The sequence below is a fragment of the Teleopsis dalmanni genome, chromosome 2 (genome assembly GCF_002237135.1).
Source record: "Teleopsis dalmanni isolate 2A chromosome 2, ASM223713v2, whole genome shotgun sequence".
Lineage (NCBI taxonomy): Eukaryota > Metazoa > Arthropoda > Insecta > Diptera > Diopsidae > Teleopsis > Teleopsis dalmanni.
In genome coordinates, this window is record NC_051847.1 from 130,979,549 (window position 1) to 130,994,973 (window position 15,425).

Here is a 15,425-nt window from a genome sequence, read left to right on the forward strand (position 1 = left end):
ATCATAAATTATATAAATTTATTTTTATTTAAAGAAAAATTATTTTTTAGAATTCATTCAGTTCAACAATGTGGCTAACAGATTGTGGCCCATCAACGCATCTATGATATCGTTGTAATGTTTTATTTAATAATAAATAAGCAAAACTAAGCAAAAAATTGATTTTTATATAATTTATAGCAAATTAAGAAATAAATATATAAGCAAAAAATATCCTCACTCTTATTTTCTTTTATGCTTCTTCCTCTTTAAAATAATCATATAAATAAAAAATTATTAATATTAATTAATATTAATAATATTTTAATTATTAAGATTTTAATTATTAATATTAAAATATTAATATTAAATTATCAGTAATAGTTTCTAAAAATTTTTTAATTCATAAATATATAGAAATGCTTTTTAAACTTTTTTTTTACAAAGAAAATTTTACTTTTAAAGCAAATTGTTTTTATTGCTTTATCCAACACAGAAAAACTATTGCATTTGACATTTTTATTTCACATCCCAGCCATTGTTTATAACTAATTTTTGTATAAATATTTCTTTTACTATTTTATGTGTAAATAAAACTTTTATAGCGCATACATTATTGTGTCCGTATGTGCATTATATAGGAGTATTGTATATTTAAATAGAGTGTTTGCGGCATTCATCTGCATAAATTTGCTTTATTGTGACAAGAAAATCATTGACATCTCTTGAAACATCTCTGTTTTGACATTTGTAATTTTTGTCTCCACACAAATGGACTTTCTCCACTTTTCTAAGACTTTTTGCTTTACTCTAAGTGGTGCTAAGTGTTGCTCTTAATATTGTTTCCTTTGTATGTCATTGTTTACATGTTGTTGTTGTTGTTATTATTGTTGTTTGTGATGTTTTATTAGTTGCATTTGTTATTCACATTTGTGAGAAAATGTTTGTTATAATTTTCAGAAAATTTGTTGATTTTTTATTATTTGTCACAATAAAAAAAAATTATTTTCTTTTACAATATTTGGCACCTTCCGACAAATTCGGGTCAATGGCTTTGTCACTTTTTCTGTTTTCGACTTTACAGGTCAAGTGCACAATTTCTGGTATAATGTATTCTTATTTTATTGCTCTTGGTCATAAAACTAAAAAATGTATCATGCACTATATTTGAAGCTCGAAGGTAATAATGTTTTTACTTACTAAGCTAATTGGAAAATTTAAGCGCTTTTGATGTAGTGATGTGCTTACCTGGAAAAGAAAGAAAACAGGAATATGTTAGTTGATCATAATAATAATTTCAAATGTATAAAGTGGCTCAATTAAACTCCAACCAATTTTAACTTGCTATAACTTCTTTAATTTTTTAGGAAAAGTTTTGTCCATGATTGAATTTAAACGTTATAATGTGATAGTGTGCTTCATGTGATACTTAAGTGGAGAACCACAAGTGGCTATTACTAAACATTCGAACTTTTCACTTTATAACGAAACTGTAAAAAAAGTGAATTTGGGGCAGTAGTGGTTCAGAGAGCATAGCCTTGAATTTAATGGGACAACGCCGCAGTGGAAGATAAAAATCTACCATTCAAGGAATATTCCAAAACGACCTCAAAATAAAACCTCATTAATTACACATCAGACAGCATTCATAAAAGGACTATTCCCGATAATGTAAAGCAGATGTTGAATATGAACGAACTTGACGAATTACCAAATACTGTCTTCCTTAATGAGCAATATTTCGCACGATTAGTAAACAAACATAGTTATCAAGTTTATTTAACAGAGATAATATATAAAAAATAGTGCACTCGGAAGGTTACAAAAACTAAAGCACCACCATTTGTTACGATTTAAGCAACCGTAACTGTCGAAGATTACTCTCTGTGGCTGTTCTGTGGTTTGTGGCATAAAAATTTGGAAAGTGCTAAGAAACAAACACATCAACGGGAGAAAGTGGATATTGCAATAAAATTCTATACATAAAAGTAGAGTTAACTAGCAAAAGCTTAGAGATAATGTTTGGGAACTTCATTTCGACTGCAAAGGTCAGCACTTAAAAAATACCAGAGTAAATTGAATTTAAGAAGATACCACAGGTTTACTTAAGTGCACAGTGTGAATAGGTTCCCTATCGACTCCGAGCAGTAGTTCGAATTCGAAGTAAATCTGAATAAATTTATTATTTACAAACATTTTGTTTTTTTTTTGCTGCAAAATTCTAAAAACTTCTATGGGTTGTATGAAATAAAGATTATTTTAATTTAATTTTTATATGATTGGAAACACTTAAGCAAATAAAAATACTAATAACATTTATAAATTACAATTTATATAAATATTTCTCTACAACAATTTGTATGTTTTTAACAAAATAAACACTCATTAGTAGCAAAATTTTAATATTTTTATTTTTAATAATCATAAAAAAGTGTATATTTTCCCTTTAAAATTTATTAAATTTCTTGTCACATTTCTTGAATTCGCAAAAATTCATCATCATTTTCGGCAACGTGTTATTTGCGAAATTATCTGGGGCCTCGAAATTTCATTCCAAATTATATTTTTGCAATAACAAACAAAACACAAAAATACAAATTTGTTAACCAAAAATGAAAAACCACGAAACTCAATTAGGAATTGAGTAATCAAAAAATTAATAAAATTAATACACGCAGTCACAATTACAGAAAACAGAATACGACTTGCATATTAATTGCATTAAATTTGACTCACCTCAAATACTTATTATTTACTACCAAGAATGTGCAAGACAAAAGTTTAAAAAATTTTTGAATTTTAAAAAATTTCATTTCAAATATTTTCGTTTTTGGCCCACTAAGTTCCCACCAATAATTACTTAAGAGCTGTGATGTATGGGCACGTGCACTTCGGCTGCAACTTAAATTTGTTCATACGAATCTTCATATTTCAACCTTAATTAAATGAAAGTGAATGTGTGCAGCATTTGACGGTAAATGGAAATCAACAACAGCAACAATTGCTGCATTTAAACAACAAATGACAAAAAACATTTTTCTTATAAAAAATTGATTTTCATCAACATTTACGCATGCTAGAGGGATTTACGGGTGCAATTTCATCTGCCGCTGATGTGTGTGTGCTGTGCTGGATGCGAGAGAGTGAGTGTATGATTAAGCACTTCTTTGTTTTTGTTTATATTTTTTATTTTTATATGAGTTATAATATAGCGGCTTTGAGATACAACAAAGGCTTACTGTAAGTAATTGCAGCAAAATGCATTTTCTATTTGCTATTATTTCTCCAATTTACAATATTTGTTGTTGTTGTTATTGTTGTTGGTTACTATGAGTATAGATTGTTTGAATATCATTGGATGTGTTGAAATTGAAAATGAAAGTTCGGGTGCGTCTTGGGAATTAAGTCCACTTGCTTCTCTTCTTTTTCAGCTTTGGGATGAGGAAAAATTTTTTTGATAAATATTTTGTAGCACAATAATTAAAATATTTATGCATACGGTACTATTTATATTTTTAAAAAAATTTATTAACCTTTTTACTGGAAAAAATGTATTTAACACTATCTACTGCTGTTAAAATATGTTGTTTTAACTATTTATGTTACCTTTCTGAATTATTTCTGAGAAATTATTTTTGTTATTATATTATCATTGTTACTACTGTATACAATTAAAATATGTCAAAAATGCTCCTTTGTTTGTGATTTGAGATGTACGACTATTTTAAATAATGTATACAAGGCATGATACACATGCATTTAACCTTTCCAAATGGTTTTCTACAGAAATTTTTTCATATACCATGTAGCACTTTTTTTTTTCCTTTTTTTTTTGGTGCTGTAAGCTGGTATTTAACTTTTGCTTTTTTAAGCTAAGTTGAGCACTGTCTGCACACTTAATTATAGTATAGAATGACTATAGTATAGTATGATGGGTATTTGGTAATCCTCGAAACAGCTGTATGGTCAGCCAAAAAATCAATTAATTAAAATAATATTAAAAATAAAATTTTTGTTGTTGTATTTCACTACTGTTCGAAAAAAACCTCTTTATAGAATTTTACTTAATAATTGGTTTGAGTTATGAATTGAGTAGGGCAATTCATACACAATGTGACATTTTAATAATACTTTAATAAACAACATATTTTTTGTTTTTTTTTCATCACTTAACTCCATTATACAATTACTGTCATTTGTATTCGATTAAAGTATTCGATTAAAAAATTGACACAATAGTTTTTTTAACTAAAAAATATTTTTCACCTGACCCCATCTTACTAAAAATTTAGCGAAATATTGAGTACTAGAACTCAGTACTAGAGTAGTAGGAACAGTTTTCGAACTAACTCACGAATATTTTAAATATGTTTCCTTACGTAATAACTATTTTAAATATGATAGCTATATTAAAGTATTCAAAAAGTATCTCAAATTTGATACAAATTGAATAGTTATCGTTATTCTCACGAAATTATTATCACCTTCGTTAGAAAATTTAGTTAGATCTATCGCGGCTGGGTTAATTGGGTTATTACGTCTATTTTATAATAATCACATTTTTAATATCTATTTTAATATTATTTTATTATAATTTATTTTAATAATATTTTATTATAGGATATTTAAAATGTTTCCTATATTTACTACACATCTGATTTCATGAGAGTAAATAACAGGTTGTTTATTGTATCATGTATAAACATAACCTAAACTTTTACTGCTTCAACTAAGTAATATTTATCTAATAAAATCTATTACTACTATTACTACTGCTATTACTATTAAATAAAATCTTACTGAAATCATATGTCTTTAAGAATTATAAATTTTTAATATAAAAAGTATTGTACAGGAAGCAAATCGTTGAAAATTTATCAGTGTTTAATATTATTATTATTTACTTGAGTTTTTTACTTAATTCTTTTATTATTTTTTATAATTTTCTATCAAAACTTATATATTTATTATTGATTTTTGAAACACGTAACCTGTTTTGTTACTATTGTAATGTAAAATGATGTTGTTTTGTTTATAAGACAACCGAAATTATACAAACTTTTATTATGTTTACAATAATACGAGGGTTGCCTTTCAAGTCTTACGCCTAACAACACAGTAACTAATCGGTGAAAATGGTTGTATTATTGGCATCTGAAGCCAGGGTTTTGAATGTCTCAACGGTTTGTTCGAGCCTAGAAAAACGAACAATATGCATTTTTTTCTTGATGTTTGGGAAAAATAAAAAGTTGTTGGATGCCAAGTCGGGACTGTAATGCGGATAACCCATCAATTCAACGTTTTGAGTCCTCAAAAATTCTTTTGTTTGACCTAATATTTGGGAGCTCATATTGTCGTAGTCGAAAATGATCTTTCTTTGACGATTAGTTCTCCTTAATTCTCCAAAGACTTCTAGCAAACAAATGGTTATGTACCATGCAGAACTGATCGTTCTACGTTGTTCAAGTAGTAAAGTTGCGACATAATCGATTTTTCTGAAAAAATATGCGACCATTTGCTTTGATTTGCACCGTCCGTGAAAAAATTGCTCACGAAATTCGTCTTGGAAGTAACGCTTGACGAAAACGCTTGAACTCATTGGACCAACCTTTTACAGTCGCTAGATGTAGTGTTTCGTCACCATATGTCGTACTACGTTGATAATAAACGAAAATTTTTATTATTTAATATCATTTTATCACAGAGATACAATTTAAAATCGATGTAAATAAACAATAAGCACGCGTAAACTAAAACGTTCTAATAGCATTTATGCTAGAAAATGTCAAAAGTGCAGGCAATCTACATAATATGGAGCTGAAATAAAACTTGCAAGACGCCTTAAACATAAATGTTGTTACAAATCAATATACAGGTATAGTTCTATATAATATGGCTAAGGAACTCTAGATCTATATGTGGGTTACATCCTGCCAACTTATTAACCTATCATAATTTATATATGATACGTATTAAGATTGCAGATGCTATATATACATTTTTAAAGTATAAATTACATATAATTTTATTTAACTGATTGAGGAAAAGGTCAAATAATGCATAAAAATAACAACACAATCTCATCCTTATGTTAATACTTAATTACCTACAATGCAATCTTTATATTTTTGCCTAACCTTTGCCTTGATAGATTTATGCACAAATACACAAATAGGAAATATTTAAGTATTAATTTAAGTGGTATTCAAACAATAATGAATTATTAATTGAAACTCTTATGTTACTTCAAATTTTATATATTTTCTAATAATACAAACACAAACACCTACGTTGTATTACACTTAACCGCATATACCTTATTTTAGTGATTTGTTTTTATATATTGTATATAATACCTTTTTTCACTAATTCCAACCATTTAAAATTAAATTAAATATATTTCCTAAATTTTTTATATCTATGTTTTTAGTGTTCATTTGCACGATCTTTAGTTAATTTTTTTAAATTACGGTATGGTAATTTTCTTTTATTTAATACTATTAACTTTAATTTACTATTTTTTATTTATACTGCAAACAATAACAGCAGGTGATTTAGTTGGTTTAAGTATATACAATTGTTTATTATTTATGGTAGTAAATTTTTGTTTTTTTTTCCTTTATCATATATAAGCAGTTATTTTCTTCAAAAAGAAATTTTTTCATTGGTAAAATGTTTTGATTTAATAATTTGATTGATAGCGGATTATGAATCGGATTGTTATGTAAAATAAGATTAACTAACAAATTTAATTAAAATTTGCATTTGAATTATACATAAAATAAGAAATAGTTGAAGATATCTGATAATCAAAACAGATTTTAGTGAAAGGCAATGGTGAGGGTCAAAACTGAAACAAAGGTCATTGATATTGATTGTTAAAAACAAAAGAAGATTTTTATTGATATTTCTGGAGCATGAAATAAAAATTTTATTATTAAAGTTGTATTAAAAATTTAAGCTTAGAAAAACAAACCAATACATAAATCAAAACATATATATTAATATATAAATAATATTAAAGAAATATTTATAAAAGCAAAATTATATGTTATTAAAGTAATCTAATACTCAGTAATCTCATTAAATATTTAAATAAAGTTAAGTATGTTATTATAAAGATATATGCATATATTTAAATATTAAAACGAATATAAAAATATTAAATATTAAAAAAACAAAATTAGAAATAATCAATAAAAAAATTCAATTGCAACTAATATAATCACTAATAAATATGTAAATTAATTAAAAAGCGAAAAATAACGAATATATTTATATATATAACTATTTATTTATTTAGAAAATTTTCTTTTGTTTTTTACTGGTAATATAATATTTAATTAAAATGAGATTTTTATTAAATTAAGAATATTTTAAATATTTAAATTTATACTTTATATACTTTTATGCTTTTTGTATTTATATTGTTTATGTTTATATTTGCTACAGGTTTTTTCTTAATATATTTTATTTCATATTTTCTTAATTTAATTATAATAATTTGAATTATATTTATTTGTGTGCATTTAAAAAACAAAAATAAAAAATTTTCTAATAAAAATTTATGTAAACTATTTTTTTATTTCCTGATTAATTCATTTACTTTTCATTATTTTGCTTATTTTTTACTTTTTTTATTTACCCATTTATTTATTAATTTTAATAATTTTTTATAATTTAAATAATAAATGAAAATAAAGTTTGTAATAATAAATTTGGAGTAATTTAATAATAACAAATAAATGCAATAAAATAAATAAAAAGTATATAGTAAAATTTCTTGATTTATTTATTTACTTTTCATTATTTTGTTAAATTTTAATTTCTTCATTTATCTATTTTTTTTATTTATTTTAAAAGTTATTTAATTTATTAACATATATTAATATGAATACAAATAAAATAAAATATTTATATTAGATTATAAATATAAAATATTTATAAATCTCAAAATACAAAAAAGAAAATGTTACCAATAGAAATTTAATGAAACTATTAAAATATTAAATTAAAATTAAATCATAAATTTAAATTTGCATTGTCTCATACATATGAATTGTCATACTAAATTCAAATTATATCATATAATCAAATAATCAAATTTGACGTGCAAAGAGTCAACACTCAACTTAGCTCATCTATGTATAGTCAAATAAACAAAAATTAAAGTGCTAGTTTAGTTGATAGTTTCAAAAACAAAGAAAATAAAATAACTGTAAATATTATATAAAATTAAAAATTTCAATGTTAATATTTAAAATCTTTCTAAAAAAAAATCAAATTCATTTAATTAATAAAAAATATAAAACAGAAACCAAAAAAATGAATATATAATGAAAATATAATGAAAAAATATTTTAGAATAATATAATTTAGAATATAATTTAAAAAAATTAAATAAAAGTTTAATAAAATTTGAATATATATAAAATATATATAAATATATATAAAAAATTAAAAAAAAAATTAAAAAAAATAACAAAAAAATTGTAAAAATTAACAAAAAAAATTGAAAAAAAATTATAAAAATTAAAAACAAATTACAAAAATTAAAAAAAAACTAAAAATAAAATAAATAATTTGATGACATAAAAAATATAACAATAAATAAAAGTACCGAAAACAAAATAGGAAAGAAACCATATTAAAAAGGATACAAAAAAAATTTAATATATATTCCATATTAAAACATTTATAAGAAATTATCTAGAAATATAAAAAAAAAATAATTTAATTAAAAAAAATGGAAAACAATGTTAAATAACCGTAAGGTATAATAATTTATATATGATGTAATTACAACTTAAAACCTTGTAACTTTTCATTAACATAAGATGCCACTACTATCATATGTATACATTTTCACTATATAAAAATAATACAAAAAAGAAAAAAACAAAAATATAAAAAATATGATTAAGAAAATAAATAAGTAAATATAAAAGAATGGATAAACAAATCCACAGAAAATTAAATAAGTATTAAATAGGTTTAATTTCTGGTACTTGATGCCTTAAAAAATTATTTACGAATTAATAAATAGTATAAGAATTATTTCCAAGACGACTGATGATGGGTATTTGACAATACTCGAAACAACTGTATGGTCAGCCAAAAATTCAATTAATTAAAATAATATAAAAATGAATTTTTGTTGTTGTAGTTCACTACTGTTCGAAAAAACCTCTTTATGAAATAAGTATTATATAATATAAATTAAATGAATTAATGAATTAAAAAGCTATATTTTTCTTTTTCTTCTCATATTCCGCCTGTAATAATTCAATATTTAGTATGTATCTGTAGTATTAAAACCTACAAATAAATTTATTACTACTATAAATATGCAGTTAAATTAAATATTAACATTTAATAATGTGTTAAAGATATTGAAGTTTCTACTAAACTAAAGCTAACTTTTCTTAGTTACTTTTATTTTTTATTTTTATTAATTCTTCTTTTAATTTATAACTTCATAAATAATTATATTAACCTTAAACTAGCAACAAAAACCTACTTTATGCTCACTTATATAATATTATTCAAATATGTTTTGGCAGAAAATACCAGTAGGTAAGTTTATTAAGTTCTATATGGATTTCATTTTAACGGTGCCTCTCTGGCGGTAGTCAATTAAAACTTCAAAGTAAGGCAAATTACAGCGTTTTAAGGCCAAAATACACAATGCAACAAAAGGCATAAAACGAAAACGTATACATATATTTAAACAACAAAAAAAAGCAAAAAGAAAAGAGTTTAAAGAAGTAACAGTTATAATAGAACATTTTCTACCGATTTTATACATTTTTACACCTTTGTTGATTTATGGGTTAAGCTTCGTTTAGGCTACTTTAAGTGCTTTAAACTGTAAAGTTTGCTAACTGCCTATCAGAAACAAGCGAGCAAAAATAAAGAAATTAAATAACTATGAACCGATTTCAGTGGTTATGACAAATTCTTAAATTAAATAAACAAAAACCACAATCATTGAGCAAGTAAAACGTATTTAATTAGTAGAAAATTTAATTATAGTTAATTGCAATTAAAATTCTTTGCCTAAAGCGAAAACAAAAATAAACCACTGTAGACAATTTTCGCATAAAAGAAAGTGTGCTAATTTGTTTTAATTTTTTTTTTTTAACTATTTATTTTTCTATTCAAAGTCACACAAACAAAATATTAATAATATTGTACAAATTATTAACAATTAAATTCTGTTTCCAGCAGATAAGCTTAACTAATGCTATAGAGTTTTTCGTCAAAACGTAGAAAAATGTTGAAAATTTCGCTGTCAAAATTATTTTTTATGCTTAGCTATGAGGTTTAGCAATAGAAGAAGTAAAGAGCAAAATGAATACAGAAGGTAAATAAAAATAATTTATTAACTTATATTTAAAAAAAAATTATATACATATGCCTTATTAATAAAAAAATTTATTTATAAAATATTTTCTAAGTTCACAATTTAAACTCTTTAAGCCACCTTGGGGCTTTTCATGATCCACACACCAATTAATTTTTTGATATACTATTTTTATTGGACGTTGATTTGAGTTTGATTTGACCATTACAATTTCGTTTGTATATATTTTGACTGATTTGCATAAATTTTCTCTAATAACAATAGTTAAGTCTCTTTTTGTATATATTGTAGAAAAAAGTTTTGTTCGTCTTCATTGAATTCATTTTTTTTTATTTCTAGATTTTTTTTTTGATGTTATGAGCATGTGCATGCAACTTGACTTTTGATATGCAAAATAAAGAAAACGAAAGTTTGTTAGATAAAATAGTTTTTACGAGTTTTTGATTACTCAATATACAAAAGAAAATTAGTTACATTTCAGTTGAAAAAGCTTTCCAGTTAATATTATTAAATTCATATTAATTTAATATAATTGGCACAGCTTTAACGAAAGGAAGTTGCTCATCCAAAAACTAATGAAAGTGATTTGGAAAAAGAGACATTCACCATTGGATACAAGACTATACATTGATATGACACATTATAAACCATGACTGGAGGCGGTAATGCTTAAATATTGGTAATATTGCATTAAGGTTTGAATGTTTTGTTACTTTAAGAGCAATTATGACTTAAAATGCTTATTTTATATCTACTTTTTCGAAAGATTTACATATCTATGTATATATTTCAAGTACATAAGACTTAATGATTATTAAGTCACAATAGTAGTAAACTGCATATTTTCCTTTCAGCAAACATAACATAGAATAAAACAAAACATATTAGCATATAAAAAAAATTGTTTGTTACAGTAACTAAGTCATATATGGAAAATATAAGACAATATATTCAAATTAAATACTGAATTAAATTCATATCAAACACAAAAAAAAATCAATTGACTTCATTTCCAAATGCTGAGAGATTTTATAATTTAGCTCAAATGCATACCTTTCTTGAAATGAACAAAACCCAAACATTCAGCTAATGGCATCAAAATTGAAAAAAAAAATAGAAAATTAATACAAAAAATGTACTTTAAATAAAATATGAACTTTTTAATCAATTATGTCTAAAGAAATTATTTTTTTAATCGAAAGTTCCTTGAATAATAAACAATAATCCGATATTTATAATTGATTGAGCTTTTGGTGACCAAGCAGCACAAATTAATCAGCACAGCAGGTGCATTAGTAATGGAACATTAAATTTCAAAATAAAATTATTACGTTAATTACAAACGTATGTAAACAGACTCTTGTGTCGTATGATCAGTATAAAATTACAACGCGTCTTATCTATAACCACCATTAATTAACAATCAAGTTTTAATTCTTTAGCATTGGCCTAAATCTATCCAACAAATATTCGATGTTTTTATGCAATGAATTTCAGGTGCTTCAGAAGAAGTTAGAATACCCTTACTCTTACCGTGATTCTATTATTATCAAACCTTTAATACCTAATCAAGATAAAATTGTTATATGATTAAAACTTTCAAACAGAGAGTAATTTCTCAATTTTTTTTGAATCAACTAGGTAAGATAAGATACTGATAACTTTTGAAGCAACTTATAAATTAATTCACTGTAGGCTGAGTAGTGTGATATGTATTATATATCGAGATGTAAGCAACCAATGAACTATTAATAATTTAAAATCTATTATGTATTAGCTGGAAAAACATCCTTGAAATATAAAGAAATCAATGTCATTTAAACTATGTCATTAAAAAATTATTTTAAACATAATTTTAAATGTATAGAAGGACTGGTGGTAGGTAATGCTTTCCCACATAAATGTTTTTAAAAATCTGTAGTGATCACAATAAAGGAAAAAATATTCGAATATACGTTTATGTTCTAAATAGAATAAAGATAATAAACTAATCTGACAAACATAATACTAATAAAACTAATAATGACAAACTAGATAAAAACCTGCATATTTACTTTAATAAAAGTATAGTATATATAAAAATCTTCCTATATTCATTTATTATAAAGGTTCTAAGGTTAGGAAGGCTGTTTTATAACAATGCTTTATAATGGATTTTCTTTATTCTTGAACCGAGCCTCAAGAATGATAGACCCAGAACCATTCTGAGGTTTAGGCTAAGGAATTCTATCCATTCTTATGAATGGCGCAGAGAAAAAAGAAAAAGAACTCTATTGGAAAAGGCTACCAAGACACAATCTAAAATGATGTTAGGGACTTACAACTTAAAACACTTCAAATATTGCATAGCACAATCAAAAAATGAATTATTACGGGTTTATTGACCGGTCACTGTAGATTGAAGTCGAAGTTAGGAATTTAATTCAACTCAGATTGCAAGCGAAAGAAACACCTAGAAGTATATTTCATGGATCATAAGGATACAAGACTAGGAAAGATAGGATATATACTGTCTTTCATTAAACAAATCGGACTTGGAGAAACACTCTAACTCGACTAAGGAGCACAATAGATCTTTTAGGTCGCAGTGCACGATTCCTTCTTTTAATAATAATAATATTCTTGAACCGCAAGAAATACGATGTAATAAGATATTTAAACAAATTGTTAATTAAATGGTAATTCCAATCAAGTTTTGTCAATTTCTAAAAAACCTAAGCTCGAAATTGTTTAAATATAAATTATATTAACATATTTTGTATACATTGTTACAACAATACATAATTTGTTGGAAAAAAATTATAAATTATGTACTACCTAGCAACTCTTGTTTGAGCAAAACAAAAAAAAAATAAATAAAACCATGCAGAAAATCTCACTTCTCATCAAATTTCTTTCATTAATGGCTTCAAATTATAATTTTTAGAAATAATAAAAAACTAATTCATAATTTTATTTATAATTTTGAAACTTTTCAACTTTATAAAATTTCTTAAAATGTATTAATTATCTTTATTTATTATTTAAATTGTTTCTTAAAAAAAACATGTTTATATACCTTTAACTCTTGATGGCCGTCAACAGCCAAATCCATTTGCAGGTACAACATTTTTTATTATCTTCAAATTCTTTTCACTGCTGCAACGAAATTTTCTTAAACTTTTATTTTTTTTTAATAAATTACAGCAAAAAGTTAATTTGCATTTACATTTCTAAAGTATATTTCTTTTTATTATAGTAAAACGTAATAAAATTTTCACCAATTTTTTAACACTTATACAATTTCACTTTGTTGTAGGTTGTAAATGGCCATAATGATGTTGTCAACATTTGTGTATACACAAATTTATTGTATTTCTTGTTGTTTTGTTAAATGCTAAATGTAAATTTAGCTTGTTGCAGGTTGATTTGTGATTGTTGCTGTTTTAAAGATTATTTCAATATTTTACAATAGTTTTAGTTGTTGTCATTTATTTCTTTTTTATATTTACACTTTGTATATTTAATTTATTTGCTAATATTAGAAATTAAAAAAAACAACACTTTTGCAGCTTCTTACTTTGTGGTGACTTTTGTTTTTATTTTATTTTTTATTTCTGCATATTTCTAAAAATATCTGAAATATCGTCAAAATAAATAAATTATATATTTGAATATTATTTAAAATATCGTTAGCAATTTAAATGCTTTTCACTGACCCCAATAGTCGTATTACCCATTTGCTTTAAACGGTTTTGTTGCGCGCTGTAAGCAAATAATGTTAAGCATGTTGCTAGCAAATGTTGCTAACATTGAAGCGTTGACTTTAATAAATTTTAAATAATTATGTTAATGAAAGAAGGTGGTGTTGATACTATAATTGTTTTGTTATTAACAAACGTTAATGTTGATTGCTTAAATATTACTTTAGCTGCAATTATTGATATGTTATTATTTTTAATGAACATTTTAATTTATATTTTGTATTTATATATTTTATATTTATAAATTTTATATTTATAATTATTTATATATTTATATATAATTGAAAGTCATTTAACAATGACTTTTTTAGTATTTTAATATTTAAACGGTTTTGTTTTAAATGTTTGCTTTGTTGAAATATTTATTTTTGTTGCAATAAAGTTGAAAAGTTGATCAGGTTTCAGTAAAATCGCTTCACCTTTGCATATTTTATATTTCGTTTCATTAAATAGAAATAAAATTTATTATAAAGACTAGAAATAATTGCGAACGGATATGTAAGAACAATATATGTAACAACAAATAAATGTACAAACAATTAATTTCTATTATTTGATGACATATATGTAAAATTCTACAATATATGATTCTACAATACAATAGCTCATATGTGAAAAAAATATGCATTTAGTGCGGATTCATCAACGTAGAGTTATAAATTTTTTTTTTAAGTTTATACTCTTTCTTACTTTTCATAAATACAGTGAAAACATTTAAACGGACGCTCTCATGTGCGGACAGCTTTCTTAACCATGAATAGAAGAATTGTTGTCCCTGCTTACGACAGTTTTCACTGCATATGGTACCATATTATAATATATTAAAAGGAAATTTATTATGAAAATATATAATTTGTAGTACCAATACTACACTTATATAAATTTACTGGTACATTTCTAATTATAATTCTAATTAATTTTTTTCAAAAGAAATTTAAACTGAACGTTTAACGGTTTAATAACGCTAAGTATTTATTACCTATTATGTTATCTATTATGTTATAATACATATTTTGAATTATGTAAAAATTATAGCTCTCAGTGTGAATTCGAAGTCTAGGCGTCTAAGAAACCAGCAAATTATTTACTCTATTAAGTTATGTTCACATTTACAATTATCGTAGTTAATTAGCACATTTTTATACGGATTTCACATGATTATTGTCACATGCTCATCAATCGAGTTAAGTACTATAATGTCTAGTAAATCTACTGTTACAGTATATACCTACAGATTCAAATGTTTGGAAATTCAACGTCAATAAACTAAGTCCCTTAATACTTTTCAAGAATATACAGTTAGCACATGTCATTATAAGAGTATATGATTATGAATT

The 15,425-nt window shown here is 24.0% G+C and overlaps 1 protein-coding gene across 2 annotated transcripts in view; it reads right to left on the minus strand.

Annotated features, from left to right (window-relative positions):
* Positions 1-984: 984 nt before the first annotated feature.
* The window catches only part of LOC119678331 (nucleoporin nup211-like), a 41,791-nt gene continuing 27,350 nt past the window's right edge, over positions 985-15,425 (minus strand). The window contains exons 5-6 of one of the 2 annotated variants that reach the window (XM_038090100.1): positions 1,180-1,227; positions 985-1,121 (exon numbers count right to left, since the gene is read on the minus strand). In XM_038090100.1, the coding sequence (XP_037946028.1) occupies positions 1,101-1,121; positions 1,180-1,227 (69 nt within the window). In that variant the 3' untranslated portion in view covers positions 985-1,100. The other variant, XM_038090099.1, reaches the window with a different exon arrangement.